This window comes from Thermobia domestica, chromosome 13 (genome assembly GCF_964235325.1).
Source record: "Thermobia domestica chromosome 13, izTheDome1.hap1.1, whole genome shotgun sequence".
Taxonomy (NCBI): Eukaryota; Metazoa; Arthropoda; class Insecta; order Zygentoma; family Lepismatidae; genus Thermobia; species Thermobia domestica.
The window spans coordinates 41846216-41863850 of record NC_137466.1 but is presented as its reverse complement, the minus strand read 5'-3'; the positions used below and the strand labels follow the sequence as shown (position 1 = coordinate 41863850).

Below are 17635 nucleotides of genomic sequence, written 5' to 3'. Positions count from 1 at the left end.
TGCCTCACAATGTTTCGAACGAATTTTGTTAAAATAAAATTAAACGTAAAACATCATGACTACAAATTGTCCTAATTGTAACAAAATGACTGTTAGTTCCCAAAATAACAGATTATAAATGCTTTTTTTTTTTTTTTTTTTTTTTTTTAATTTGAGGATTGGAAGGATAAAAAATTCAGCTGTTGGTCAGAGAGCTTCTAAATATCGATAGAAGTGTTCAAATTCCTTTTTGAATGTGTGCTTTATTATACCTAAAATAAAGGCAAAGATTATTTCTTTCGGAGATTTTTTTTTCATAATTTTAAATCCAATCAGAATAGTCCTTGTACAGTAAAGTAGTCAGTTATTGTTGATAAGTCAGTTGCTTTCATTGTTTCTGCATACATATTCTTCTTGTTGTAATTTGAAGTTCCGCGTGTGTGTCCTGCAGACTAATAATATTGTCCCTAGGGAACATCGAGCCAAGATCGTGAGTTTGGACAGGCAAATGGATAATTATTCTGCTCTTGAGAGATCGTTTGATTAAATAAATGAATGGAATATAGATTATTATACGAGATATAAAAGAAATATTGAGAAAATCTCTGAGGGTGTTTCTTTGCAGAATTCTATTGCATTGATAACGTAAACGAAATTATATATGTGATAAAATAAGACAGAAGAAGATACCCATAACAGGTATTCTAGAGGATATATAAACTTCAGTAATAAAAAACGTGACAGGGTTTCGCGTCAAGATAATGTCTCGCAAAAAGATTGAAAAATAGATAAAGTAGGGAACAGGAAATGTTAAGTTGCCAAACTCTGCCATAGCCTGTATATATATAGATGGATGGGATAATAATGAAATTTAAATTCAGTGCCTGAGTACTTTGCGGTTTCTACATGAATTTCCAGGAGGTACCACGCTTGACATGTTGAGATTTTTTTTCCTCTTCATGTTCCAACTTCAAGAACCAGACCTATCACCATGTAGCGAGCTTACGTCATGAATTCATGGCTATCAAATGCTTCTTCGTGGTTCCTTCAACTACTTCATGTACGACTTTGATATGAAATTATTGAATTGTCGAACATCCTCGTCATCCTTATCATCGGTCCTCGATCGAGACTTCCATCAGTGCGTTCACATGATCAGGGGAAAGTCGAGTCCGCTCGAAACAATAAAATTCAGTTCATCGTGGAAAATGACATCTCCACAGAAGTTGTGCCAACAGATAAGAGTGGAGTCAATTTCACTTTGAGGACAACAATGGAAACATCGTTTTCTTCTGATATCAGAAACGAGTTTACACAGAAATTGTAGACACGGAAGGTCTGGCAATCGTCTAGAATCGTGTACTCAAAACAGATGTCTTCCAGAGATATGTCCAATGCTAAAGAAAGCTTCTTAAAGTAAGGATTTTCCCCTTTCTCTTTAAGGGTCTTCTGAAATGACGCCAAAGCCTGAAAGTCTTCATTAAACATGTCTCTAACATTTTGCACTGTTGCCTCTCTGTAACACTCCCCACTCTTGATCATCTCTTGTTTGGAAGTATAATCACAAAAAATAACACCTGCTTCTCCTGCAGAGGCCATCATTGCTTTTGACTCATCAAGAATTTATTCCATATTGTAGGAAGAAACTTCCGATACAGCTGCATTTACGAACGACATGGTTTTACAAATGTTATTAAAGGCACTTTGTAAAGCACTACTCAGTCTTCCTAGTGGCTTCAGTAACTTTGATAACAGAGTCAAAACAAACACGGTAGAAGGCTTCTTGAATAGTAGTAGCAATCCTCCAGCCAATCGCCATAAAACTGTTCGAGAGATAAACAGATAGCGGTGAAGTGTTTACAAATAACGACATGCTGTCGTCCTAAAATAATCAGCGTGTCTTTCTTGGGTGAACAAGTCTATGTGGTAATTTATCAAGAGCCGTGTCAATTTCCTGTAATACACTCGTACTTTTATTGCTGGATCGAACAATGAAAACAGATCATTTACTACACTTTCTTGATTACCGGGGAAGATTCACAAGCCTTAACCCTTTTAAATTATGGCTTTTTTGAGGTATTTTGTAGACTTTCACTCAATCATATCTATTGCGTCAAGACTATTTATCGTAGGATCATGGTTCATAACCCGTTTTGTATCTAGTAAAGCAGTGTTTCCAACTGCGTCCGTAAAATTTCCCTAAAGTGTACCAAATGCGGGAAATTTCCGCTCAAAGTGGGAAAAAGGGATTTTCTTTTTTTAAAAAATCCCTTTTTTATTGCGAATATCTCCCCTTTGGTATAGGATACAATCATGCCAATACTACTAAAAAAAACTTTGCTTTATGGTGAAGAGAATGAGATACAAAGAGTGGCCCTGGGATGAATAGTTTTGATGCTACAGCCGATTTACATATTTTCCCTTGATAATACCTTTTTAGTGAATTTCTATACTATCATCATCATCATCATCATCAAGACTGTTCACTGTGGGAACATGAATTGTACCTCGTTTTCTTTGCCATGAACCAGTCTTTCAAACGGTACCACTCACATGTCTCTAGCGTGTACTATAGTGGAGAAAACTCGCGAAAAAGGAATTTTTTGTCAAAAAAACCTTTTTCCCCGATTTTGGGCCCCTTCACTATGGTACATGCTAGAGACATGCGAGTGGTTCCGTTTGAAAGACTGGTTCATGCCAAAGAAAACGAGGTACGTATCATGACTCTAGAATAAATAGTGATAATACTGTAGATACTTTACTGAAGTAATTGACTAAAAATGTATAAAAAAAATGAAACAAATAAAGAAATCGAGATTTTTTTTGACACACGTCTTTTGACTCGAGCAACATGAGTCATACTTCATTTTCTTCAGCGTAAGGCAGCCTTTCATATGGTACCACTCAAATTTCGATATCGTGAACCTGTGAAGAGAAAAATGGGGAAAAGGGAATTTTTTCTTTAAAAAATCCCCTTTTTTATTTTGGACGAGAGTTTCCCGCTTCTGGTACACGATAAAGAAATTTGAGTGGTACATTTCGAAAGCCTGTCTCATAACGAAACCAACGAGGTACAAGCCATGATTCTAGGGTAAATAGTAATGTGTCAGGGATTTTTTGAATAAAACTTCTCAAATATACCCTTTTTTTAAACCCATCGTCCATGTTTGTGACATCACAGCCCCCAGACAGAGCACGCGAGGCTGCAAAATGCCGCTTCCATATTTGAATGAATGCTAAAAACCCGGTCTAAAAAACTTTACTAGAGACTTATAAAGCAAATTCCGAAGGTCGACGCCATGGCACAGGTGTTGTGCCATCATAATTTAAAAGGTTTAAGCAAAGCAAGATACGGCAAGTTAGCTCTAACTAATGTTATGAGTTCTGTTACTCAGAGGCCCTCATTTTTCAGACTGTAGTCAATACATACAGAGCAAAGCATATCCTGTAGTTGTTCGTTTAAGTCATTTGTATTTCGAGTAAGAGTCACTCATTGTACTGCTAGCATGCGCAGAACTAAGGACTGTATCGAAAAGTAACTATCAACATATATGATTAACAGGAATAAAAATGGAAGAAGATGTACCAAAAAAAAAAGAGACACTTTGTTACACTACAATACTTGTTGAATACACAGAGAAAAAAAAATATATATATATTTTTACAGTTCGTGTCTGATGAATAAACGAAGCTTTCGTCGAACACCATCCAATAGTTTCTGCACAGTATTGGCGGTGCATTTTCTCGTTGCGGCAGACCAATATTTTCTGAATTCAGCCATGCTCCTGGCAGCTTTACCACCCTGTTTGACATTTTTCTTCACAAGTGCCCAATACCGTTCAATAGATCGGAGCTGAGGGCAGTTTGGTGGGTTCACATGTTTTGCAACAAAATCCACTTTGTGTTTAATGTACCAATTTAGCGTAGTGGGCCGTCGCCAAATCCGGCCAAAACAATGGGGGAACACTGCACTTTTTATACAGAGGGAGCAATCTTTTCTGTAGACATTCCTTTTCATATATTTCGACATTAATAGTTCCCTGTGTATAGAAAATTCCAGATCGTAAGCTGCACGAACAAATTGCTTGCCATACGATCACTTTTGGTCCAGATTTGTCCACTGAAACACATTTGACCGAGTCATCCACATCTTCATCTTTAACTTTTGTATAATATTGAGGGCCAGGAAGTGTTGTAAAGTCCTCCTTCACGTAAGTTTCATCGTCCATCAAAACACATTGTCCTTCCCTGCTCACAATTCGTTCATATAATTTGCGAGCTCGTGATTGTACTCTCAATTTCTGCTTTGACAATTGTTTAGCTATTTTTTGCTTTCTGTAGGTTTTCAAATTATTCCTAGTTTTAATTTTTGAACCATTGTGATCGTAGTACCTGCCTTTTTCGCTAAATCGCGAACAGATACTGATGGATTTTGTTTGATTAACCTCACCACTTTCTGGTCCAGTTTTGGGTTACGTGCACCCTTTTTTAGCCCCGATCTCGGCAAATCTGTAAAAGTAAAATGATTACCAAATTTTTCAATAATAGCTTTCACACTTGCATGATGCACTTTTACCTGTTTTGCTATCCGATTGTAGGTGACTCCTTTTTGTGAACACCATATGTGCACAATCTTGCACTTCACTTTCCTCGGAATTTGTCCCATAGCCTCTGCAACTCCTCACACGGCATTGAACACGCTACAACAGCTAAGTACAACTTGCCAACCACCCCGCAGAGTGCGTGGACTCATTTTCAGCTGCCTGGCCCGTGCCTACCAGCGCCACCAATGTTGATAGTTACTTTTCGATACAGTCCTTAGTTGGTTTTCTATTTTTCAGATTCTGCGTCATTTGGAGATGATGGAATTGCAGTACAATTTTTTTGCTGAAAATTTAGTTCCAGTGTGATCTTCGTCTTCGTTGTCCCTGCACTGCTCATCCTTCTACGAGAAATAAGGAAAGAAACCTCCAATTTGAATTTCCACCCAGATTATAACAACGCTCAGAAATTTAACTGTAAACTTTTGAACATTAGCGTCCTATGATTGCACATACAGGAATTATTCTTTTTTATGTTCCACTACTTTATAAATGGACTCTTGAATTCCGTTGAATTCCAGACAACACATAGGAATGTAGCTACGGGAGGCCACAGAGGGCCACCCTCCCTCCCCCCTTATGTTTGTCTGGGTATACCGCTGTAACAGGGAAAAGTGTGTAAGTCTGCGTTTCAATTTAGACACTATTTCATTATTCGTAAACCAAGGAGAACCTGAATACAGAGGGAAGTCCCGTGTCCAAGATAAGGACCACTCGAATAGTAGGCTGGGGGTCACGGTGGCTCAGTGGTAGAGCGTTCACCTCTGTTGCATGGGGTTCCGGGTTCAAACCCTGCTCCCCGCCAAGTGAACTTTGTGGTGGACAAACACCGTATGCGTAGGTTTCCTCGGGGTTCTCCCGTTTCCACCCACTTTCTTCATCCCACCATTTTCATTCATTTCTCATAATCACCGTCTCCTTTAGCCTAACCGGTATAACCGTGGGACGTAAAACTCAAAAATTTCATTTTTCATTTTCGAATAGTAGGCTAATGATTTACAAGACGTGTTTTTTAAGTAAGTACTCTTTTGAAATTCGGCGGCTTCAACGCTGCGGTCGGCATCCTGAACATGCGTGCTGTGCACCTACATCTGTTGGCAAGCTACAGACGCTATTACGGAAGTATTCGAACGTGTTTACGTGTGTTTGTGAGTAGTTAAAAAATCTCCGCCGATTGAGAATCCTGCCGACTGTGAAATACACGCTGTGATTCGTTCTCTTAATGCTAAAGGCGTGAAACCGGCTGAAATTGATCGCTAGATTATTGAACTGTATGAAGAAAACATATGAGCGATGGAGTGGTACGAAATTGGGTTAGAGCTTTTAAAGATGGTCGCACGAATGTTCATGATGAGAAAGAAACTAACAAGTAACACTTCCGAAATGTAACACTTCGATTTTGATAAAAATTTGGCAGATAGATACTACACATAAAATAATCGAGTACGTGTTTTTTTTCTGCGGAAAAACGATTTTAGGGGGGAAAAGCCCCACCCAAAATTTTGAAAGTTGACACCCGAAAGGCAAGAACAAGTGAATCGAAGTGAATGAAATTGTGCACAGATATTTCAGATGTAAAATAAGGGAATACGGGTTTCGTATTTTCCTGGAAAAAAACGGTTGGGTGGGGCACGGACCCCTCCAAACCTTTGATCACGAAATATCAAAAGTGCTAGTAACAGTATGTCAGATGTGTGTAAAGGACATGAAGAATTGCAACGAAACTTTGTCTATAAACAATAGGCAAAAAACAAACGAATACTTTTTTTTTCGGTGGAAAAACAGTTATGGGGGCAAAAGCTCCCGTCCAAAATTTTGGAATTTGACCCCGAAAGGCAAGAAGAAGTGAACCGAAGTGAATGAAATGTGCACAAATATTGTAGAGGTAAGATGAGGGAATACGTGTTTCGTATTTTCCTGAGAAAAAAAAAAACTGTTGAGTGGACCGAAATAAATGAAATTGTATGTAGATATTGGATATGTAAAGTATGGCCTTTCGTGTTTCACAAGTGTCTCCATCCCATTTCTTCAAATTTGGCACATCAACTACCAGCACAAATACGTGTCGATTTATTTCCAGTTTGCTGTTGATGTGCCAAATTTGAAGCAAAACGGATAGGGATCCTTGAGAAACACGAAAGGCCTTATTTTACATAGGGTCTATATAATATCTACGCACAAATTCATTTACTTCGGTCCACTCCTTCCTGCACTATTACAGTAATATTTACTTTTTTTTCGGATGGGGCCTAGGCCCCAACACTGTTTTTCCGCACAAATTAAAACAAGTTTCATTTATTGTTTTGCAAATTGTCCCTATACGAAGTTTCGTTGCAATTCTCCATATTCTTTAGGAACTTCTGACGTATGCTTATTTGCACTTTTGATATTTCGTAATCAACGGTTTAGAAGGTCCGTGCCTCACTCAGCCGTTTTCTCTCTCTCTCTCTCTCTCTCTCTCTCTCTCTCTCTCTCTCTCTCTCTCTCTCTCTCTCTCTCTCAGGAAAATACGAAACCCAATTATCTCATTTTACGTTTACAATATCTGTGCACAATGTCATTCAATTCGGTTCACTTGTTTTTTGCCTTTCGGGCGTCAACTTTCAAAATTTTGGGTGGGGCTTTTGCCCCCTAAAACCGTTTTTCCGCAGAAAATATTTTTTTTTTTTAAAAAAAAAAAGAACACGTATTCGTTTATTTCATGTGTAGTATCTAGCTGCCAAATTTTATCAAAATCGGAGTGTTACACTTCGGAAGTGTTACTTGTAAGTGGATGACCTTTTGTCATCACTGAAGCCTTGGTACAGAAATTGGACGAAAAAGTGAAAGACAACAGATGAAAGCTCTAATCCATTTTGTTTGTCTACAATGAAATTATCATTGCATAGTGCAATATTATTGTTTAATTTTCACCTGTGACTGAGACAAAAGTGAGGGAAAATGAGCCAGATCTAAGGGGAATTTGTAAGAAGCTTGGGTTCTTTTTTCAGCTTAGTCTCTGGAAAGTATTCTAGGCTTTTGTGAAGAGAAGTGTGCAATACCCATTGATATCTCAACATGCTTTTGATCTGAACTAAACTGTAACTCTAATTGTTTTCTAAAACTTCTTTTTTTTTTATCATACCAGCTAAAATAAATAAATGGTGTTTTAAAATCTAAGTGTCTGTTTCTTTCAGCTTGTCAGATAGGTATTTTACGAAACAACTTGACAAAAGCAATGGAGGGATTAGAGTTGGTTAGTAAATACGATGGATATACATCATGTCCTCTAGTAACAGGTTTTAACAAGTGTATACTTGCTGAATTTAATTACAATCTTGAGCCCTACGAAACATTTCCTGTCGACCAAAGTGTAGAACGATATTCCATGTATTTTATGAAGAAATCTGTGATGCCTAAATTGTATTGGAATTTTCTATTGACGTAAGTAACCTCATTAGTCTTATATTTAATGTATTAACGAGGAATACTTCTCAATGTAAAATGTATTTGTAAAAACTGAAACATGGTTTTAATGGGTATTTTTTTCCAAAGTTGTAGCTGTTAATGACCATAAACAAAAAATTTATTTCCCAACAAAGGTTTGAGGATCTGAATCTGGACCAGTGATGGCAGAATGGTGGTCCACGACGCGGATTCAGTCCGCAATTATGTTTCATCCTGTCCGCGAATAAAATTGGAAAGTATGATTTAAAAAAAAGAAAGAAAGAAAAGATAGTTGGCAGTAGCAAGAAAAGTGTAGCTGGGCATTATAATAAAACTGAATCGAGACTTGACTTTTAAGGTTGGTTTAAAGGGACATGTTTTGCCGATAAATGGCACTACACTACAGTCTTCGTATCTCCCATGTATTTTTTACCTTTCACGAAAATTTACAATTTCTCTTACAAATTTCAACCTAGAAACTTCAAATTTTTAGAAAAGGAACTTCATAACCTGTTAAAGAGAACGATCCGTGCCGATTTTTTATTTAGAATTTTCTTCATTGTTGAAATGGATACTCAAACCTTTAACAATGGAACTGTCTCAACAATGAAGAAAATTCTAAATAAAAAATCGGCACGGATTGTTTCCTTTAATAGGTTATAAAGTTCCTTCTCTTAAAATTTGAAATCTCTAGGTTGAAATTTATAAGAGAAATTGTAAATTTTCGTGAAAGGTAAAAATTACATGGGAGAGATACGAAGACTGAAGCGACATCTATCGGAAAAACTTGTCCCTTTACACTAACCTTAACTGTGAAATACTTCCTTTAACCTTTTGGTTATTAAGCTTGTTCTGCGAGGTAAGGCCGTTGTTACCAGGTCAGTTTTTAGAAATTCATATATTTTGTAAAATTATTTTCATGCTCGTATCCCAATCTGTAATTGGCTGGCGCAGGAAACAAAAAGATTCACAGAATAAAATTTGAATGGAAGTTTTTGTAAATTGTCATGTTTTATGTGTATTGTATTAAGGGGTTTGGTTTACGAAATCTCCTTTATATATTTACTCCGTGAGTACGGAAGATAAAATTAAAAAAAAAAAAAAAAAAATCTCAGAACTACTTGATGCACCACCATCAGTTGTGGTCAGGATATTAGAGAGAGTCAAAAGCTGGAAATCAAGTTAATATTCAAACCGCTAGTGGTAGAAATCAAAATATCCAGCTTTTATGTTGAACACTATAGAACAAAAACGATAATAGATTGCGAGTAGCGGTTCTTTTGCAGCCAATTAAGCGTCTCAAGAATATATTTAATCTCCACTCTAAACTCTGTTATAACCAGAAGTGACAGAGATAAGCCATTTCCGGTTTTAACGTTAATCACTATAGAGCAAAACCGGTAAGCGATAGCGAGAAGCAGTTATCTGCAATCAGTTAAATGTCCTAAGAATATATATAATCTTCACTGTAATTTATCTTAATTAAAACTGGAAGTGATAGAAATATACTATCACTAACTCACTCTATGACCTATGGAACCCGAAGGTTCAATGCCGCGTTCACAAAAGCTCTCCATTGACTTCTGCTCTTAGCCAACTGAATCCATTTCTACTTTGGTTTCCTATTTCTGCGAGATCCATCTTAATATTGTCCTCCCATCTGTGCCTAGGTCTTCCGAATGGTCTCTCAGTTAAGACATTGAAAGCGTTCCTACTCTCTTCCATCCTGGCTACATGATATGCCCACTTGAGTCTCCTAGATTTGATTACCCTAACAATGTCTGGTAAACTGTATAAATTATCCTGTATCTCCTCGTTATGAAGTTTCTGCCATTTCCGATTTCAATATTGAGGAAAATCACGCCATACAAACCAAACTTCTTCACGTGATATACACGTGACACGGCCACTTTTTTGTCTATTTTTTTTTTCAAATCAAGTGATCAAAGTAGAAAACAATAAGATGAGTAATAGTACTAAAATACTTTTTTCTACAACAAAGAAGGATCGAATTTTATTAATAGTAGTGTTCAAAATATAGTAAATAAATATGACAAAACTAGAACAAATGAAACGATCAAAAAAACAGAAATACGCAAGGCTTAAATGAACATATAGTAATTGAATTAAAAAAAAGTTATGTAAAAAAAAAAAAAAAAAAAAAAAAAGTAGATAGATTATTCACGACTAAGAAAAGCTGAAATAATTAACCTTATTAAACAGGATGAGGTACAACTGCAAACGAAGATTTTCTGTAGAATAAATAAGAGACAGATGATTCTAGTAAAAGTAGTACTGCTGCTAATAGTGGAGCGAAGAAAAAATGAAATCAAATAAAATGAAGTAAAACAGGAGAACATGAACACGCATCCAATAGTTCAATTTAAAAAATATATTCAAAGAAAATAAAATAAAAGGTTATCGACGACTAAGAAAAACTCAAATAATTAACCTTATTAAACAACACGAAGTTAAACAGAGCAGAGTAATATTTACATAATCATTTCCGTTTAAATAAAGTGTATTCTCTAGATGTCAAATAACACAAGAATTACCAAAATTAAAGACAAAGTATATAAAAAATTATTTCCATTTGATAATTCTTTATTTAAAAGTGAAAAAAATTAAGATAGTTGAAATAGGTAAACTAGTCTCCAATCAAATTTTAACCATATATGACAAATTACAAGATAAAACTGATAAATATGAAAGATAAAACACTTACCCAAGCCCATTGAAAAACTGCACAGTGCTTTAGATGATATGATTAACGAAGCTAAACAAACTTCCAATTTTAGAAAAGGTGGTGAAATAAGAATTACTGTACACAATGAATTTTTGGACTAAATCTATATCTACATCAATAACAACAGAACTCAATGCTAGAAATGTATTAAATCACATATAAAGAAAAATTAACTTCCGATGAAACAGTGGATATTGAAGAAACAACGTTTAACATTCATGTAATTAATATGCCAATAGAAAGTAAAACAAATCAACGAGAAATATGTATTCACAAGCTTAATTACATAGTAGGACATGATTTCGAATAAATATTATTTTGAGGCAAATGACGAGTTTTGTAAATGGTTAATATATATATATATACATACAGTGCCGGATCCAAGGGGGGCTATAGAAGCTATAGCTTCCCCCTTGACGCTCACATATACACTGGGTAAAATAGGCTTCAATCCTGCTTTACACTGGATAAAACGGCAAACAATGGTTTAGCCCCTCCCTTGATCATATCCTGGATCTGCCACTGTATATATATGTATGTGTATGTATATATATATATAAACTTAACCAAGAAAGTCTGTTGCTTTTTCACCCACCACTTTCGAACATCAATATGTTGTCACCTAAGACGTGTCTAAAAAATCAAAAATAGTCCCCATCAGCATCGACGACCTTCTGCCAACGTTCTGGAAGGCCATGGATTCTATCGTGGTAGAACTTGGTGGGCCGTGAAGCGATGAAAGTATCAAGTGCATTTTGCACTTCTACTAGGGATTTGAATTGGCGTCCTCTAAGGTGATTGTCCAAGGAATGAAACAGGTGTTAATCGTACGATGCAATGTCCGGGGAGTATGGCGGATGCAATAGTGATTCCCATCCAAAGCGTAGAATGGTGTCCCGGATCATCCTAGCCACTGGCGTGGAAGACCTGGGTTCTATTCCCGGCGGGAGCTCATATGGTTCGGATTCTACGTTAATCAGTAGGTCCACGTCTCATATATCCTTACTGCTAAACGGGACGTTAAACTCAAAATAAACTCAACTCATCCTAGCCACGTGGGGCTTAGCGTTGTAGTGTAACAGGTCCCTTTGCGATTCAGAAGTGCTGACTCCAGAATTTTGAGTTTTTCTTGAACACGGCTCAACTGCTAATAGTACACAGTTGAATTGATGCTCTGACCACCTGGTAGCAGTTCCCAATGCAGGATGCCGCGAGCAGTCCACGAAACATACAGGTGGAACTTCTTCTGGTGCAGTGCTGGTTTCGGCTATTTTGGAACCGGTTCGTGGGATGCTAACCAATGATGACGGCGCAGTGGAGCTTCGTATAGGGCCCACTTCTCATCACATGTCAACACGCTGTCCAAAAATGGCTTCTTCCTCAGACGAGACGGCAAAGAAACACAGGTGTCTGGTCGCGTTGCCTTCTGGTCCGGAGTCAAATCATGTAGGACCCATCGACTCAACTTGTAGTGCTTCCCAAGTTGATAGAGGTGCTGCCGTATGGTTTCTCCACTCACACTGAATTATAGATCCAGTTCCTCACATGTCTGGCCACTGTTCGCCTCAATTGCTGCCTGAACATCTTCATTTTGTACATGTGTTTGTCTTCCGACACGTGGTGTGTCTTCAAGTGTTTTGTCACCGTCCTTAAACTTGTTAAACCACCGTTGCACTGTCCGCGTAGTCACGACATCCTCACCAAAGGCCTGGCATATCTTCCGCACCGCTGCAGCGGCGTTTGACCCCAGTTTGAACTCGTACAGCATACACGCACTTATGACGCTCTGTGAAGGTCCCATGTTCGCTGTCCTCACGCAAGTTCACGGTGTAACTGAGCTTCCACAACCAGGTAGTATGTTGGATATACCCACCCCAACAACTGACCTTCGCCTTATCTCCATTCCCATTCAATTCACGGTGTGAGACTAATTATAACACAGACCTGCACAAAATGCAACAGAACTTTCTTGGTTATATATATATATATATATATATATATATATATATATATATATATATATATATATATATATATATATATATATATATATATATATATATATATATATAAACAATGGTTACACATGTATTGCTCACGATGTTGAGGCTTATGACTCGTACTTTATTCTCCAATACTATATAAAAATACTCTTAAACATTGCGCTATATTTATAGCGCATCTAAGTTAATTTTACTTGAAATACCGAAAACTAATAAAAATTATAGAGTATTAATTTTCTATCACAATCATTATCATCTTTTCCTAAAACGTTTGGTTTTGAATAGTTAAAGAAAAGGATATTTTCCACATTTGTTTAATAAATCTGAAAACCAAAACTATTTAGATTCTATACGTGATACTTTCTATTCGTGGAGATTATATACGTGAATAGTAAAAAAGAGAAAAATGTTGTGTTTGATTTTCACAAAGAATTGAAAAAAAAAATGTCGTCTCAGATGTTGATATTTTGAAAAGAGATTGTTGGAAATTAAAAAAAAAAAAAAAAGTTTTTAGAAATAGCAAACATCAATCCATCCCAATATTGAACTATTGCAAGTTTGTGTATGGTTATTTATAGGTCAAAGTATTTACAGGAAGATGCTAATGGTATTATTAGGGAAGGAAAGAAATAAAGCTATTCAAAACAATCTATTGCATATTCAAATTCATTTAACAATAAATAACACGCTTTGAATGAAGGTGAAGTGACTATACGTAGTTCTAAAGTTAATGGTTATGTTTCTAAGACAAAGATAGTTTATCAATAGCATGGTTGTAAGAGATGTTTTAAAGAATCCACTATTTATAATGTTAATCATCAAACTGTGGAAGATTTATACGAAAAAGACTAAAAGAAGATCTGAATAAATAAAGAAAGCTGGATATAATCTTATCGAGATGGGGAGGTTAAATGATGCAGGCTCCAAACAAATAGAAGATACTAAAATTTTTAGGAAGTTAAAATTTAGAGATGCATCTTTGGAGAAAGAACAAATGCTTCAAAATTAAAAGATGTTAACAAAAGAATGAAATGTGTTGACGTGTATAGTTTGTATCCAACTGTTCTGTTCTGTGATAAATTTCCAATAGGCCATTCAATAACAATATAAAATACTTCTCCAAAACAATACAAATATAAAAATTACTTTGGATTTATTCTTGTGAAGTTCTTCCACCAAAAGGTTCATATCACTCCCTATTACCTATTAAAAATAATAGCACTAAAAAATCAATGCAACAATAATAGCTATGCAGTCAATGTGTGATAGCTCAAACAAACATGTGTACACATAATAATGAACAGAGGATGATACCAGGAACTTGAACTACAACAGAATTAAACAAAGCTCTAGAAAAAGAGATAAATTAATTGAAATTTTTGAGATTCATCATTTTCTACCTTGGCAAAAAATGATTATGTTGAGTGCTGGAGGTTCTGAAAGATGGATTTTTGGATAGTTCATATACTGTTCCTCAATAATGTCTTAACTCGACTACGATCGGTCGTATAGTAGTGGAACTATGGACCTTTAAATTTCATTTTTTCACGTTTTCAGCACCCTATAAGTACGAAACTATACACTTCCGACCACAGGTCCATATGATTTTTTTTTTTTTTTTTTTTTTTTTTTTTTGATGTGAGGAATCTATTTCCAAAATATTGTGACAAATTTTTATAACACCCTGTATAATTTTAGATATGTTGTAGTTTTAGCGTAATTTTAGATGTAAGTTTTTTATGGTTGAATGTCAAATGTTTTATGTAATTATGTTCTTTCAGACATGGACTTTAGACATATAAGCTTTTAAATAGCAAGATTTACATATGAAACTTGTGGTTCAAAAAGTGGTCTATACAGACTTCTATACTACTAGTTCAAATGGGCAACCGATATATAGACTTCAGGAACAGAAACAATATATATATATCTACATAATTTAATTGTAAAGCTCTCCCTTGTGCCAGTTCTTTCCCAATAGGATAACATGTAAATTTGAATGTATTACAGTGGTTCAGATTCCACCTGAAACTGGGTCCACGCCTTATAGCATAGTCTTTGTGCTGAAAAAGACCAGTATGCTCTGTGCTTCCCACCACTTTTTTTTGAATGTTAGTAAGTCTCGTAAAAACAATAAAGAGTTTCTAGAAACTGAGCCAGATGGAATCTACAACGTGCTATTAAATAGACTACAAACAGTTTTTGGATCTTTCCTTGAAGGCTAGGAATTTGATAGCGCAACTTATGTCATAATTGTCGAGCATTGAAATTTCTGCACTACATGAAAGGTTATCATTTCAGATTTATCATTTTCTTTGTTGTTACTTATTTACAAAAATATAAGATAAGTAAAGTGTAGTGAAGACTGGGTTTACAATTTTAGCAAATATTAATAATAATAGCTCCCTCGTTGCAATATAATTGCCGTACGCATCTTCGGCGCATAAGACCTGGATTTGATTCTCGATGGGAGCTCATGTAGCTCGGATTCCACTTGTAAGTATACATTTCATATAGCCTCGCTGCTGAAAGAGATGCAAAATTCTAATTCATCCAATAATAATAATATAAAGTGGTGGGAAATGTAGTGAAGACCTGTAACTTTTTTTTTTTTTTTTTTTTTTTACAGTTTTATAAATGAAAAATAAAGTGGAGGGAAGTGTAGTAAAGGCTGGTAGCAATAAAAAGTAAGATAAAGTGGAGGGAGGTGTAGTGAAGACCGGTAATACATTTTTTTACAATTTTTAGCAAAAAGAATTAAGATAAAGTGTAGTGAAAAACAAAAATACAATGTTCACAATTTTAGCAGAAAAAAGCCAGATGAAGTGGAGGGAACTGAAGTGAAGATCAGTAATTCAATTTTAAGTAGTTGCCAGTAAAGGTTGGAAAATTTCTGAAAGAAAGAAAAAAAAATACATTCTATATGCATTAATGAAAAAGTCTGGCACATTATCATTAACTTAATAATAAAACTAATTGCATGATGTTTGTTTTGTTTATTACTGAAATATTTTTTAAAAATTCATACATATTTGTCCAAATTAAATGCACATAAAATAATTACATCTTAGAAGTAGATCTTTACATAACTATTTTGTTCATACTTTTTAACTTAGAATGTACACTAAGATAGTTAAATTAAAGTAAGTGTATCAACTTAAAGATTTAGATATAAAATTATTGGAAACATTCCATCTAATTGTGTGAGAAAATCTTTGTCTCCGTTACTAGCCAATATTTTGAATGATTTCAAAAGTAATATTTTAATGAGGGATCAGATTAAAAAACAAATATTATAATTAACTTGTCTCATTGTGACAATTACTGATACTTTTCATTTATTTTTGCAGAGGATACTGGGAAGGACCAGGAATCGTAAGAAGGATAACCCACTTCGGTAAAGATAAATAATTAACAGGAACAAAGAAGATTCAGTCACGCAGAAAATTGATCAAGGACATGAATTCATGACATTTGCTAAGAGGAAAAACTTGTAATTAGTTGGTAGTACAATATCGATATTTGCATATAATTTTGTAGTATATTTTTGTAACGAATTTCTTAGATATTTGTAATTAAACCCAGCACTACTTTAAAGTTTGTATTTCTTTCCCGAAAAGTATTCGTCATTATAAGCAACTATTGCGCATCTGTTGTGTTGCGAAACTTCTAATTGGTAATATAGTATCCGTTATTGAATGTGAACATAACAAAAAATAATCCGTACCAACTCTGCGGAATTATTTTATATATCTTAGGCTTCCTTTCCTATTACTTACCTCAGATATCGAGACGGTGCCAGTTGATTGAAAAGTATAGCGACTGCTTCTTGCAGCAACATTGGAAAAGGTGGAAGTCGCTTGAGAGCATTGAAACTTTCGCAGCGGTAATCAAATTTTCCTTAACATGGATGTCCTTCCTGCCTGCATTAAACCTTCAACACTGTCGTCATACTGTCAATTCGTCTGTCTATCGCGTAACCATAAAGTTTTGTGGCGATTGTCAATTCTGTAGAATATTCAGAACTCAATAAATTCTACTAATAAATGTATGCTACCAACGCAGTGAATTCTTCCAAGCTTCTGGAAAAGGTCTAGATATAAAACCGAAAATATCTTTACGTCATTTATGTAAAGAACAATACAGAATTTCATCTTCATCTGATGGTGAAATTATTTTCTCAAATTATCCACTGCATTAAATTACTACTACAATTATAAACTAGATGGGTTCAAAATTTATTACAATTTTAGTATAGCCAATAAATTAGACTTGCATTGAATTCGTAATTATTATTTTGTTTCGTGATTTCATCTCAACAAATTTGCCTAGACGCACTTAGCTTACGAAAGATCAATCGACAGAACGTAGAGAGAACAGAAATAACATTCAAAATGACTGACAATAACTCACGACTGGACCTCTCTCTATCCCGTCCCTGTTGTTTCTTTTTCTTTTCTTTCTTCTTCTGTATACCCCGTCCACTAGCCATTCTAAACTTGACAGCGAAGTATTCCATTAGTGCTTCCAATGATTATTTCCAAACTATCCTGCAGATACTTTTATTATAAAGTGGTTTCTCATGCTGGGAATTGGTTGTTTTAGCTATACAGGTTAACAGTCAGGTTGTATAGACAGATGTTTAATGTTGAACAATGCATGTTTGTATGCGATGTTTCTAGTTTTCCAGAACCTTTTGACAGAACCTCCGGTATAATCATTTCTATACATTGCATAATGCATTCCGTCATTTGCTGGATATTCTGAATCTTAATTGGGTAGATCACGGTGGTCACTCAACGGGATTACGGTGACCGATTGAACGTCAAGAAACTGGACAAATCATTCACAGACAAATAACCTCACCGTTTTCTTGGAAC

At 35.4% G+C, this 17635-nt stretch overlaps 1 protein-coding gene across 6 annotated transcripts in view; it reads left to right on the top strand.

Moving 5' to 3' along the window:
• The window catches only part of Sqor (Sulfide quinone oxidoreductase), a 79763-nt gene extending 63411 nt beyond the window's left edge, over positions 1–16352 (top strand). For all 6 annotated transcript variants that reach the window (XM_081735660.1, XM_081735663.1, XM_081735661.1 and 3 more), the window contains exons 8-9: positions 7757–8003; positions 16106–16352. In XM_081735660.1, coding sequence (XP_081591786.1) covers positions 7757–8003; positions 16106–16166 — 308 coding nt within the window. In that variant the 3' untranslated portion in view covers positions 16167–16352. The remainder of the gene's footprint in view (positions 1–7756; positions 8004–16105) is intronic.
• The last annotated feature ends 1283 nt before the right edge of the window (positions 16353–17635 follow it).